This window comes from Ursus americanus, chromosome 2 (assembly GCF_024610735.1).
Source record: "Ursus americanus isolate L20-20 chromosome 2, mUrsAme1.1.p, whole genome shotgun sequence".
In the NCBI taxonomy this organism is placed as follows: Eukaryota; Metazoa; Chordata; class Mammalia; order Carnivora; family Ursidae; genus Ursus; species Ursus americanus.
The window spans coordinates 68,666,531-68,681,143 of NC_142128.1; the positions used below are offsets into that span (position 1 = coordinate 68,666,531).

A 14,613-nucleotide genomic window follows, 5' to 3' on the forward strand; every position below is an offset into this window, starting at 1 on the left:
GAGTGAAAAAGGATATTCCCAATGCGCCTGAGCTCTGCATGTTCAACCATTTTAATTTTGTGAGTCAGAGAATGGAAGTGACATCGTGAGGTATCCTGTAACAGATTGCCTATTTAAAGTCAGAGTAGAATGTTTTTAAATGGCTTCGGCTGTTCAAAGGGCTAGTCTATGAGCGAGAGGCAAGTGAATGGATTGAGAATGGAGCAAATAATGTCAAATGTCCCATGATTTATGTACTTGGAGAAAGCAAAGATGGCCTTTTGTAATGGGGGTGGGGTGGGTAGGTCTAAGGATGAGGATAAGGCATAGCATGGGCAGAAGCAACAGCTGAAGATGGCAAACAGAGATGGTAATTCTTAGCTACTGCTCTGCACTGCTGCATAAATCAGTCTAATATAGTAGAGCCAACTTTTCTTTTTCTTTTTAAGGCAAGTAGCTAACATGGACTTGAGAATGGAACATTTTAAGTGTTTGGGTATTGGCCAAGAATAAAGTTTGAGAAAAATGACAGGAAACAAACAGGAAGAATGAGCCTGACACAAACCGCCTGAATGTATTTTGGGCTTAATAATGACAGAACTCAAGCCAAAGTTTTCAAGGTACAGTAACCAAATTTGCATCCCATTCAAATGCCAAAACCAGACATAACTGTGGGCACTGATTTGGAAGGAAACGTGAACAGAGCGGAAAAATTATGATTGCAGTAATATTTCTTAATTGGTAAAGCTTGAGCCAAGGTCTCTAGGCTGTTTGAGAGGTTCGGATGAGTTCAAGCTCTAGCATGTAAAGGATTTCACCCAAAGGACACGTGAATACCCGGTTTACCTATCTAAGTGAACAATATAACTGAGTTGATGACAGGTTTAATGATCTTCTAGAATCCTAGCATTGTGCTGAAACATACCTGAAAGGTTGAGGTCTGCAAGGATGACATTGGTCAGGAACCCATGCATGTCGAAATGGATCCTGCCATTCTTCACACTGTCAGTGATGATGGACTTCACTGAGCCGAGGGCAAGCATACATGCCTCGTGTATCTTCCACCTGAGAAAGCAATACCACAGTCTGGTAAAACAAACTACACTGCCAAAAAGATAAACACCCAAGGGAAGGAGAAACGTGAAAGGGCATTCCAGCATCATCTGACCCAAAAAGGCCATTTTCTGTCCTCCCAATCTAAACCTAGAGCTGAAAAGAGTGTCATTCAGATTAACAGATTTTTTAAATTAAAAACAAAGTAAAAATCCTTCCCTCCAAGGCTTTATAAATTAAGCGGTAAAATAAAAGCATCTTAACCAATTATTTTAAGGTTGGGAGGAACTGTTTTAAAACACATGATTTAAAGCAAGGATCTGATTGTCTCAGATCTAATGCCCAGAATATGTCCCTAAGTTAAGTATCTGCTGCTCACTCTTACCAGTGCTCGGTGCCGCTGTTCTTGGTTTGCTCAGCTTCTTGTAAATGCCGAGTGGCTGCGGCAGCCAGGGCTGCTGCACTCTCATTCTGGAAATCAGTGGCCACAGCCTAGGGAGAGAGCAGAGGGGCTAATAAACCTGTTTGTGCAAATTAAACCCATTTTACCTTTTTTTTTTTTTTTTTTTAAAAAGATTTTATTTATTTATTTGTCAGATAGAGAGAGAGAGTGCGAACATAAGCAGGGAGAGCTGTGGGAAGAGGGAGAAGCAGGCTCCTGCCTGAGCATGGAGCCTGAGGCGGGACTCGATCCCAGCACCCTGGGATCACGACCTGAGCAGGCGTCCCAAATTAAACCCATTTTAACTGAAAACTTAACTGCAAACTCAGTGGTTCAAACTCTTTCACACATACAATCTGAAACTCGATTAGGTGTATTAAAAATACAACCCCTCTTAGTTCAGGGTCTTTAATGGAATTAGAGTAATATTTATATTTCTGCAGTGCCTAGGCATTAGGAAGCTAACAAAATGTAAAGCTCCCTTTGGCTAGAGTGAGCAGAGCGTAAGTGAGCAATAACAGACCCAGCTTTGGATAACAATGGACCAGATTATTCATTCTCTGGCAGCCTGACTGTAGAAATAAAAGGCTAATCTACAAATTGAAACTTAGTGTGATCTTTCCTAGGTGCCTTAGGAATACTGAAGGATAATGAGAAGTGTTCACTAATAATGAGAACAAACCTTCTACCCAACAGACAGCACAGATCTTCAGCCTAGAGACAATTTTATGCTCTAGTCAGAGCCAAAGAAAACAGCAGATGTTTGGATGTTCTTCTCTCAGCAATCTAATTTTTTTTTTTTAAAGTTTGCCAACATCTGGTTTGTGCTACAAATTCTGGCTTAAGGGTGGATTAAACTGAGTGTTCCTGATTCAACTACCCTTACTCACCAGAACACTTTATCCTCTGTACCATTTTTACATCTAATATTTACTTGTAAACCAAAACCAGTAGCAATGACTTTGGAATTTCTGAGTCTCGAACTTCATTTGAGATGCTCTCTTGTTATCCTCAAAGAAGTCTAAGATACAGTCACTCAATAAAACTGCTCAACTTGGGTTAGATGTCTAGAAAGAAGAGGGAACACTCAAGTGATACGATTTGAGGTTTTTGGTTGAAGTATCAAGGGAACGCCCTCACCAGCAACAGGTCTTGAGCTGCAATCCGAACTGTATAGGAGAAAGTGTCATCATCCTCGTCCTCTACAAACTGTTGCGGGTTGGCTGTCCACACCTTAATCTGAAAGGGTGATGAAGTCAGGTCTTTGTGAGGCTGCCAATCTGGTTCACACGTTCTCTTTTTTCATCCATACACACGGCAAGATTTCAACCTTTTGTTTTTATCTAGAACAGAACTCTAGCCTCAAAGTCTTTTCTTCTTGATGTAGAGAAGCAAATCCTTTATCAAAGTAAGTAGCAAAGTTATTTCTCTCTAGTAGACACTATTTTAGAATGTGGCTGATTACTAGTTCTCTGCTACCTTTCATCAGCTGTTATTTGACAGATCAACTTTCTGAATATATTAGGGCTCATGGAATATTTAATGTGAAAATTATGTCGATTCTTGTGCCGTTTATATAAGAGAGGCATTATCTTATTTTTTTTTTAATGCTCTTTCTGGTCTGATGACCCACAAACCGGGCTAACAATCTCTGTCTATGTGTCAGTATTTATAGAAAGGGAATACGTTCTTCTAGATACCAGGGTCTTTGGTTAGTGGTACTATGGAGATATAAGTACTCTCAGAGTCCAATTATCTAATATTGGAATTAAAAACCACAACACCCAGAAATCATGGCAATAAAATGGTATCAAATCTTTCCTAGAACTTCACAAGAAGTTACTCTTCTAGTGTCTATTTTTAGAAATAAAAATCGTTCACTTGACCTAGATCTCACTTCAAGTCACACTTTCCCAAAACAAGCTGGTAACTGTCTCCCAAATATCATTTACCTGCTCCTCAGTGATCTGCATGTACAGGATTATATAGTAAATCAACTCGGGCAAGGCTTTCTTAACAGTGCTTTTGAATTTGCTATTTTCTAGGAGAGCATGGACAAACTCAAAAATGCTAAAGACGAGATTTTCAAAGCCCAGGACTTCACCTACAGGAAATACACAAGAGAAGATTTTAATGACAAGAAAGCAAAAGGAAAGCACGTCTGCTGGAAATGAACTACATTGTCTTTGTAAATTAATGAATATTTAAAGTACTTGCTGATTCTTATTCCCGAGGGGAGCTAAGGAGTCAAAGAAAGGACCTTTGAGAATATTAAATATTCTTTGCTTTTTCAAGTAAAAGAATCAGAAACACTGAATATATTTTCTAGAATGTCTATTTTTGATTTGAAATACCTAAAAAATATTAAAACAGAAATGAAAATATCATCATCTGCCAGAAAGAAGTATAGGCTGATGAGATGGCCTTTGAGGTAGCTCTTCCAACTCAGAAATTCTATTTTATGAAATTTATGCAAATGCCTTTGAGGAACAGATTAAGATTTTCAATGTCCCATTTTCCCACATCTAATACACTGAAAGGAAACACAACTAGAAAACTCACTTAAGAGTGTGAAGCCTCTGTGTTACTGTTCGTCTTTGTCTTTGTCTTTTTCTTTTCCTAAATCCCTTTCCTCCCTATGTGGTCTGTTAGGATCAGATAAACTACATACCATCAGAATCCACAGGATCTTCAACTTCCTCTGTGTAATTTACTTCTGTCCTCACATAAGTATGATGAAGAGTAAAGAAACAGAATTTGGAGTCTGCTTTACGTATATTCTACACGGGAATGTGTTACATTCCAACCCTAAGAGTAGATACTTTAAAAAACTCATTTAAAAAAATGGAACCACATGAATGCAAGACCTAATGCTAGATTCCCGACTACGGGTGGTAGCAGGTCCCTTAGGCTTTCTGAAAAGGATATAAAGCTGCACTCTCAGTTAGGGTGTTCCAAACAATAGGCAGAATCTGCTGCATGGAGGACACCATGTGCTTTGGGAAGTTTTTCACCAGGGCTGTCACTGCCTGAGAAATTACAAAGAAAAAGATCTAAGAGTTACACGTGATATAGGAGAAAAACCAATGATTTCAGACCACCTTCTAAAACTCCAAGTATCTCAATGGGAGTAAATGTTTACCTTGAGGACTTCCATCTTAAACCCACTGTCAGATGTGGGGCCATCTGGTATCTGGAGGGCCTGAACAAAGGCCTCTGTGAACTGCTGCACCACAGGAAAGATCAGAACTTTGGCTGCACCCTGGTAACAGAAACCAAAGCCAACATTGGACATACTGCTAATCAGTGGCTTCAATATATACATATCAAACACCGAAACACAGATCAGAAGAGTGCAGCCATAAAGTCACTGGAGGTGTCACCCAAGATTTCAGGTTTCCTTCTCTAACACCTGCAGTTCCTCACCATGGCCTCCTGAAAAGCTATCACATATAAGACAACTTTTCAGAACTGCTTCTGAATGATAGGGGTTGGTGCTTTTCAGCTAGCTTTGTCTCACGTGAGAGGGCCAGAAGACGGTAGTGAAGTTCTGAGGGATGGCTCATATGAAAAGATGCAGGGTAAAGTGGTTTAATAAGGCTCCAACAAAAGGAAACTAAACTATATACAAACGAAATATGTAATAAAATGCTAAATGCATCCACAACTCTGATTAAATCGGGGTGCATTCTGGTACTACTGAAATGAAGTAAGTCACTGTTACGCCTCTAACGAAGGCACAGAGGGTTTTTTTTTGTTTTTTTTAAAAGATTTTATTTATTTATTCAACAGAGATAGAGACAGCCAGCGAGAGAGGGAACACAGCAGGGGGAGTGGGAGAGGAAGAAGCAGGCTCATAGCGGAGGATCCTGATGTGGGGCTCGATCCCATAACGCCGGGATCACGCCCTGAGCCGAAGGTAGACGCTTAACCGCTGTGCCACCCAGGCGCCCCCGGCACAGAGGTTTTTAAGCATGAAGTAGTCTGTTACTGACCCAGAGGCTCCCTTACCTTTTCCAGTTCCTCCATGTTACAGATCATATGGGCACAAGTGGTAAAAATCTCCACAGCTCGGGAACGGGTTCGAATACCATACACCTGTGAAAAGTTATAGCCCAGCCATGAGATAGGTGTGTCTGTGTCTGCTTCTCTGTGACCAGAAGAAAAACTATGACTTCTCAGTCCTGACATGGGACTGGATTCCCTAGAGATGGGAAACATCATCTACTCATATCCAGGACAGACGTCTGTAATTCAGAGAATAAAAGCCAGCGGAATGTTAGAACTCAGGGGAATTAGCCTTACATGTAGGCCTCTGTGGGCTGATTTGATTAAAAATATTAGGCTGGATACTGCTTGAAATCTCAGCACAGTCAACATATTTCTTTCAAGAGACAGACCCTTGACTGGTGGCAGCGAGGAGCAGGGAGGTGAAAACATCACCCATTAGGCACTCATAGTTTATTTCTACTGTTTATATGCTAGAAGCCAATGATGGGCAATGCAGCAGTGGACTGCTTGCTTACACTTAACTGAGGTGAACAAGCTGAGGTGGGCTGCCTGGATGAGAGGCTAGAGGGAACACGGAACACCAGGTCCTCAAGGGTTGCAGGATGCCAGGAGGTAAGAGATATGTGAAGAAACGATGCACAGGCTATTTCATTCTCTTATCAAAGGCTGACCCTCACAGTTATAAATGAAAGATCTAAGGTTAACCCAGATTCGGATCTCTGTCAGTTCTGGTCTTTAAGTGTGGGGATCGGCAGCAAACACCACAGTTCCCCGCACGAGACGTGGAGACTGACCAGAGCCTGAGCAGCGCTTAGGTGCTGTGATCTTGGAGCTGAGATGTCCTACCTCGGCCATGGTGAAGATCTTATACATCTCTGGAAGAATGACTGGAGCGACGAGCGGCATCTGCGTGTCCGTTACTTCCCGAGTGAATTCTACAAAGGAAAAAGGAGCACTATAAAAAATACTGCTTTATGAAGAGGTAAGTGGGAAAATTTTCAAACTGCTTCTAAGTGGCAGTTCCCAAGCAGATAGCATACAGGTAAAGACACTGGCCTGGTGGTCTTATCCTGGGGAAGGAAAAGGTCCAAGAGTTATTATCTGTTAGAAGGGGAAAGAGAACAGCACAGAGATAAAGGAAAATACCTAAGATCGAGAAAAAAACTTTATACAAATATTGAAAGAAAGAAAAAAAAAACATATTGAAAGAAAATCTGTAAGAGCTGTGTAAAAGTCCTCGTAAGGTCACCTTAGGGAAATCTAATTTATGTATTAATCTAATTTATGCCCGATCGTCAACATCCAGGTGCACTTTGAGGTGTCTTACCTTTGGTTCCATTTTCAATACTCTCCCTTGGTGAGTTGTTCTGATGCACATAATAAAACATATGCAGACTTATTAGGCTTCAATTCCACTCTGTTTACGTTACTCTTCCCAGTGAATGACATTTATTGACCTAGAAGTCAGAGGCTGCTGCTCATTGGAACAGAAGGGATTACCATATGGATGTGGCAAAAAGCAACCTATTCATGAAATGAGACTTGAAGAAGGTGAGGGAAATAGGGGTTGTGTCTTTCTCCTCACTTTCGACACAAGGCACTGAGACAGCATGAAGGACCCTGGGGTTCACGTTACTACTCTGTGGAATACAAGCCCTTGAGTTCCAGTGTCTGTTCACTTTATCAGCTGCTTTTCCTGGCAATTCCACATTATCACTACAGAAATGGAGCTAATCACCTGAGACATTTCTCAGGAGGGTCTACAACTAGAAATGCATGTTGGCACTTTCAAGGTTAATATACCCCATTAATTTTGAGCAATATGAATCACCAGAAGTCAAATGAAGATCAAATATTCAAAACTGAGTCTTCTTTACTAGCTTGAGTTCCTCCTGAAGAATAAATTCTTTTTTTTTTTTTTAAAGATTTTATTTATTTATTCGACAGAGACAGAGACAGCCAGCGAGAGAGGGAACACAAGCAGGGGGAGTGGGAGAGGAAGAAGCAGGCTCATAGCGGAGGAGCCTGATGTGGGGCTCGATCCCACAACGCCGGGATCACGCCCTGAGCCGAAGGCAGACGCTTAACCGCTGTGCCACCCAGGCGCCCCTGAAGAATAAATTCTGAACTCTGAATAAAATGAGTGTTCTATTTCATTCAGAAATCCAAAGAAATTAGTACAAACAAATGTGATGAATAGCATATTAATGTAAACAAGTTTTATCAAAAATGTAGTTTAGCTTAATTCTACTAATAAAGTGCTTAATCACAATTTTTGATCTCCTATAATCATTCCCAGTAGTCCCAATTCATTAACTTTATAAGCTCAAGTAGAAAATAAGTTTTCTGAGGTCACTCAGCAAGTCAGAAAAGGTGTGGGGCACTGGAAATATCTCAATCTCCAAACTTCTTTGAGACTAAAAAAAGCTATATCTGTGGTCAAATATTTCAATCCTTAACTGCTATGTTTGCATTTCCTTCACACCATTAGTGTTAGTTCTCATTTACAAATAGATAAGCCTTAACGAAACCTTACTAAAGGCTTAAAAAAGTATATAGTATCTTAAAAAAAACCCACAGAGAATCAGTCCCATTCTCCTACTGGGCTCCTGTCCATACACCACGCCCCACCATCTTCACGCACGCCCGAGTTGCTGTTGTGAGAGCACCGTCTACCCTCATCTGAAAATATGTGAAGCAGCTCTCTGGGAATGGAGGTTGGCAGCTATCCATCCCATGTCTGCTGACTCCAACATAAAACAATACCCATTTCCCCATAGTTCTTTCCCTGTGGCTGAAAGAAAAGTGATCTCACTGAACAATGATTTCCTTAGTCAAGCACAATGATGGTTCCACAGTATTCCAACTATGATAAATGTACAACTGCCTTTCTCCGTCAGGTTTTTGAAAAAGCTGAACTTTGTGTTGGAAGCCTGGAGGGGAACAACATATCTGTTCACTGATATTCTGGAACCATCAGGTTGTAAATAAAGAATCCTAGATGGCTGATTCCACAGAGAGGGGTATATGAAATCACCTGAACAATGAGTCATACAAGAGAAGCAAGAAGTAATAAGCAGGGAATTAAAAATCTGAACAAGGAATGTTTTGATCTTTTCGGTAAGTCTGCTCTATACCCCAAGCACCTATCACAGATAATTAATAGGAATAAAACAGGTAGTTCAAAAAGGCAGCCAGGACATGGGAAGAAGAGGTCTGAAACAAAAGGAGATGAGGAATTTGTTTTTGGACAGAGAATTGATGTTATCTACTGTCTAGTAAAACTGGGACCAGATGCCAAGTTCAATAAACTGAGAGTCAAAAAAAAAAAGAAAAGGCATTCGTAACTAGGTAGGAATACATTTCAGGTAAGCTAGCAGGGCACAGAAAAAGAGATAAGATATAGGCAGACATTTCACAAGTCTGTATGAACTGAGCGGAAACACAATTTCTAAAAGATCAATAGAAGGTGACTGATATCCAGGTTAAGGGGTCCTTGAAGGCAAAACAGCAGTGACTTCATCTAGGGGGTGGGGAAGCAGGGCAGAAGTTGAAAGACTGGGAAATTCAGGTTCTGGGTTCTATGTTCTGTGAGGGATTAATATATTAATCAAGCTTAGACAAGATACCCATCAAATCTCCTTAGACTAAAAGTATTTTTCTGCAAAATACTTTTTTTTCCTTAGAACAGAAAGAAAGAAAAAGATATCAAATGCTACATTCGCTAAGCTGACCGAATGAAGTTAAGAATTATATAGCTACACTGTTTCTATCTTCTTCCTTATATTCCTATAAAAATTTTATCTGACTGTTCTTAAATTTGCCTTGGTTGAACTAAGTAGAAAATTAATATAATAATGATAATTACCGTAACGGCGAAAATTTACAGAGTGCTTACCTCATGTCAGTTATTATGCTAGACAAATTTTAGCTTATTTAAACTTACGAAAAGACTCCTTCAGGTAAACACTATCATTATCTTCATTTTATATACATGGAAACTCAAGCTCAAGAGACTAAGTACCTTGGGTCAACGTAAAACCAGAGTATGATTTGAAATCGGAGTCCTTAACTACTATGCGGTTACTCTATCCTTAAGTGTTTAAGGTTTCATAGTAGTAGAAATACTATATTAACTTAATTCTCTGGAAAGAGTCAATGAAGTGGGAGGATAGACATGGAGATAAAAACTAGGGAGGAGGAGCATCAGGAAGAGCTATAAATTTCAATTCCTATTGGTTAGAGCCATTCCATCACATAGTCTCTTATAAGTGTTCTTGGGATCCAAGTACCAATACGAGGGAAAAACTTCTGATACCTGTCAGCACTCGCATGGCTCCATGGACTGCATTTAAATCTCCACTCATCAACATCTCCATGAGCAGGCTGAAGAGTTGGGGCCAGGCTTCAGGCCAGTCCCAGTGGGCAATGGCTGACACTGCATAGGCCACACTGGAGCGCACCTTACTTATTGATTCTCTCAACCCGTTGGGCAATAGCTCCCGGATAACAATTTTTGCCTGCAGAGGAGAAAAGCCCACCTGCCATTAGACCAGGTTATAAGTGACTGGCGGAGTTCTATCCAGTTTATGTGTTGGAAAAACAATGCGTGTAAGATACTGCATATCTATCAAAAATCTCCAGTACACAAACTTGACAAATCATTCATTCAGACAGTTCATCTGTGATCCCTAAACTTATCTGTCCATTACAGCAGCCATCAGCTACCTGCGGTCCTTTATATTTAAATTAATTAAAATGAGGTGAAATAGGCAGCAGCTCTTTCTGCTAATCAAATAATTCTCCTTACCCTTTCTGTAGTTTCAGGAGGCCTAAACTTGGGTCCTGTCCCCGTGCTTTAATAACCCACCAATTTTGCACCCCCCCCCCAAAAAAAAAAAAGGGTGGGGATGAAATAAAAAATTCAGTTTCTCAGTTTCATCAGCCACATTTTAAGTGCTCAACACCCATATGCAGCCAGTAGCTACTGCACCACACAGCACAGATACAGAACATTTCCATAACTGCAGAAAGTTCCAATGGACAGTGTTGTCCTAGACCTTATACCTCAAAATTTCTTGGGGGCCCAGAATGGCTGCATAGTGCTGTACTAAGTAGAAACATTATTTCACTTAATCCTCAAACAACTCTTTGAAGTTGAAATTTTAATTTTAGTTTTAGATATTTAGGAAATTGAAGCTTAGAAGTTAAAATACTTTTCTAGTATTTTCATAGTTAGTAAAAGGCAGAACTGGAATTTGAACACAGGTCAGCCTGACACTGGAGCTCTCTTACTTGCAGCATGTTGCCCACTTGCCAGCTACCAACTGATCTTTTCTCCCTAGTCTTCTGATTGCCCTAGGTTGTCAAACAATGGTGACAGCTCAGTCTCTTAAGATGGTCCCTCAAATCTCTATAGGAAGACTAATCAAATAATTCTCCTTACCCTTTCTGTAGTTTCAGGAGGCCTAAACTTCTCTGATTGGGCACACCAGTGAGTCTCCACATATTGCTTCAGAATGACTGATGCCAGCTGCGAAGAGAGTAAGCCAAGTAATACAGCAAGAAAAAGACTTTCTTCATATATAAAAATCATACACACACACACACACACACACACACACACACACACACACGGCCTAATACATTCATTTGAAGTATATCTAAATCTAGTACAAAATCCTAGGTTATTTATAAATTGACATTAATTCTTTCTTTTTCCAATAAGAAAGTTTCATTACCAAGTAAAAAGGGAAATTACTCATAAATTGGGCCAATCAGTCTGGACTTACCTGACGGATTGCCAATGCTCCCTGGGGGTCTACAGTCAGTTCTGCCAGGTGAACACCAAATTCTGAAAGAGAAAATTTTATTGTGAATAAAAGCCCCCAGGAAAGCCATAGGAATATACTGAGCTTTAACCCTAATGCCAACAAAAAAAATTTCAGAAAGGAGATTGATTTATTGCTTTTAAAAGTGCTGATTATTGCTAAGATTGGTTCTTCTAAATAAGAGAAACAGCTGGCCTGCAGGACACGGCTGCTCACAGTGAATAGTTCCAGCGCTCTCATTTTCTCCAACCACTGCATAGCATCTTCCAGCCATCTTCTCTTCCAAGATGGCAACACCTTCCTCTTAGACCAATGGGGTAGTAGCTAATTGAAAACCAGTACTAACTCCAAAGAAAAATTAAAAGGTGAGATTTCAGGAGTTGCTCTGATATACACTACCACATAAGAGATGATGAAGTCTAAGAAAATCTGGCTTTTAAAGAGGTTTAGTCCTAAAAATGTAACTGTTATAAGCAAACAGCTTCCAACAAGCAATGTGAGCAGTAAACTTGAAATGCATATTGAGAGACTTATAAACAACGCTTACTCCCACATTAAAATTTAAATCCTTCAATGTGATCCATATAAAAATCTCAATGATGTTTTTTTTTGCAGCAACAGAAACTTATCCCAAAATTCATATGGAATCTCAAGGGACCTCAATCTTTTTTTTTCTTTTTTTAAAAGATTTTATTTATTTATTTGACAGACAGAGTGCGCAAGCACAAGCATTATTCTCAACAGCCAAAAGACGGACGCAACCCAAGTGTCCATCCACAGATGAGCAGATATAAGGTGGTACTACACACAGAACTGAATAGCATTCAGCCTTCAAAAGAAAGGACATTTCGCAATATGCCACAACTGCTAAAATAGGTGAACCTTGAGGACATTATGCTAACAAAATACATAAGTCACAAAAGGGCAAATACTGTATGATTCTATTGATATGAGGTACTTAGAGTAGTCAAGGTCATAAATACAGAAAGCGTAACAGAGGTTGCAAGGGGGTGAGGGGGGCGGAACCGGGAGTTATTATTTAATGGGTTTACAGAGTTTCACTTTTACAAGATGAACAGAATTATGGGAATGGTGGTGACAGTTGTACAACAACGTGAGTGTATTAAATGTCATTGAACTGTGTGTACTTAAAGATGGTTAAAATGGTAAAGTTTATGTTAAGTGTATTTTATTATAAAAATAAAAAAAATAGATCTAATTTACACTTGCAAAGGAGTCTATTGTCAAATGCGGAAGAAGAACGTAAGACCAGGAGTGCATCATAATTGTCACACTTCACATTTTAGGGCTGTGCTATCCAACATGGTAGCCATTACCTCCAAGGGGCTACATGCCACCTGAAATGTGACTAGTGAGGACTGATGTGCTATAAATGTAAAATATACACAATATTTTAGTAATGTTTATTGAAATGATACTTTACACACATTAGGTTAAATGAATACAGTTTTGAAGATTATTTTTACCTGTTTCTTTTTACCTTTTCAATAGAGCTTTTAGAAAATTTAAAATTTCACCTGTGATTATATTCCTATTGGACAGCACCGTTCGAGAGAATGAATGGTAGGTTTTCAGATGTGTTTGGTTGTGGTAGGTGCACAGGTTACAACAGGTGTACCATTCCCTTTTGGAGGGAGCTATAGATCAGTGAGGTTAAGAGCATGGGTTCTGAAATTAGGCAAGTTTAGGCTCAAATCCTGAAACAACTATGTTTGAGTTTAGGCAAGTTACTTATATTTTCTAAATCCCCATTTCCTCATCTACAAAATAAGGACAACGGTATCAAGTTTCCAAGCAATCCTGTGAGAACAATCCATGGCACACAGTAAAAACTTTAAAAATCAGCTACTGTGGCAATCCCTATCAAACTCCACAATGGCATTTTTCACAGAAATAGAACAAACAATCCTTAAATTTGTAACCACAAGAAACCCCAAATAGCCAAAGCAATATTGAGCAAGAACAATGCTGGAGGCATCCCTGATTTCAAATTAATTTACAAAGCTATAGTAATCAAAACTGTATGTAACTGGCATAGTACATAGATTAATGGAACAGAAGAGAGCCCAGAAATTAACCTATGGTCAATTAATTTATGACAAAGGAGGCAAGAATATGCAATGGGGAAAAGGACAGTTTCTTCAATAAATAGTGTTGGGAAAACTAGACTTCTATCTTACACCATATACAAAAACTAACTCAAAATAGCTTAAAAGACTTGAATGTAAGACCTGAAACCATAAAACTTCTAGTAGAAAACATAGGTGATAAGTTTCTTGATGTGAGTCTTAGCAATGGTTTTCTGGATTGACATCAAAAGCAAACATAAATACGTGACTACAGGCACACCTTGTTTTATTGCACTTTGCTTTACTGTACTTTGCAGACAATGAGTTTTTTATAAATTGAAGGTCTGGGGCAAACCTGTGTTGAGCAAGTTCACTAGTGTCATTTTTTCAGCAGCATTTGTTCACTTTGTGTCTGTGTCACATTTTGGTAATTCTCACAATATTTTAAACTTTTTCATTATTATTACATTTGTTATAGTGATCCGTGATGAGTGATCTTTGATGTTACTATCGTTAAGTGTTTTGCAGCAACACAAACTGTGTCCATATAAGATAATGAACTTAATAATAAATGTTTGCTATGACTGCTCTACTAACTGGTTGTTTCCGCTTCTTTCTTCCTTTCTTTGGGTGTCCCTAATCCTGAGACACAACGATATTGAAAGTAGGCTAATTAATATCCATACAATAATCTCTAAGTGTTCAAGTCAAAGGAAGAGGTGCATGTCTCACACTTTAAAAAGCTTGGTGAGGAACCCATATCCAAAGCCAAGAGAAGCTGAAAGCTAGGCTTCCTGCGCCAGTTAGCTAAGTTGTGAATACAAAGAAAAAGTTCTTGAATGAAATTAAAAGTGCTACTCCAGTGAACACACAAATGGTAAGAAAGCAGAGTCTTATTACAGATATGGAGAAAGTTTTAGTGGTCTAGACAGATCAAATCAGCCACATTCCCTTAAGCCAAAGCCTCATCCACAGCCAGGCCCTAACCCCTTGCAATTCTATGAAGGCCGGGAGAGAGGAAGAAGCTGCAGAAGAAAAGTGTGAAGCAGCAGAGGCTGGGTCATGAGGTTTAAGGAAAGAAGCCATCTCCGTAATATCGAAGTGTAAGCCGAAGCAGCAAGTGCTGCTGCAGAAGCCACAGCAAGGATCCAGAAGGTCTAGCTGAGATCCTTCACGAAGGTGGCTACACGGAACAACAGATTTCCAA

General features: G+C 39.5%; 1 protein-coding gene across 1 annotated transcript in view; it reads right to left on the reverse strand.

The window, feature by feature from the left end:
- Positions 1-14,613, reverse strand: part of IPO9 (importin 9) — a 53,477-nt gene that overhangs the window by 20,898 nt on the left and 17,966 nt on the right. Inside the window, exons 2-13 of the mRNA XM_045787685.2 lie at positions 11,278-11,339; positions 10,932-11,018; positions 9,804-10,005; positions 6,332-6,420; positions 5,486-5,572; positions 4,617-4,736; positions 4,403-4,503; positions 4,146-4,204; positions 3,427-3,578; positions 2,615-2,713; positions 1,418-1,524; positions 905-1,044 (exon numbers count right to left, since the gene is read on the reverse strand). Of these exons, the coding sequence (XP_045643641.1) occupies positions 905-1,044; positions 1,418-1,524; positions 2,615-2,713; positions 3,427-3,578; positions 4,146-4,204; positions 4,403-4,503; positions 4,617-4,736; positions 5,486-5,572; positions 6,332-6,420; positions 9,804-10,005; positions 10,932-11,018; positions 11,278-11,339 (1,305 nt within the window). The remainder of the gene's footprint in view (positions 1-904; positions 1,045-1,417; positions 1,525-2,614; positions 2,714-3,426; positions 3,579-4,145; positions 4,205-4,402; positions 4,504-4,616; positions 4,737-5,485; positions 5,573-6,331; positions 6,421-9,803; positions 10,006-10,931; positions 11,019-11,277; positions 11,340-14,613) is intronic.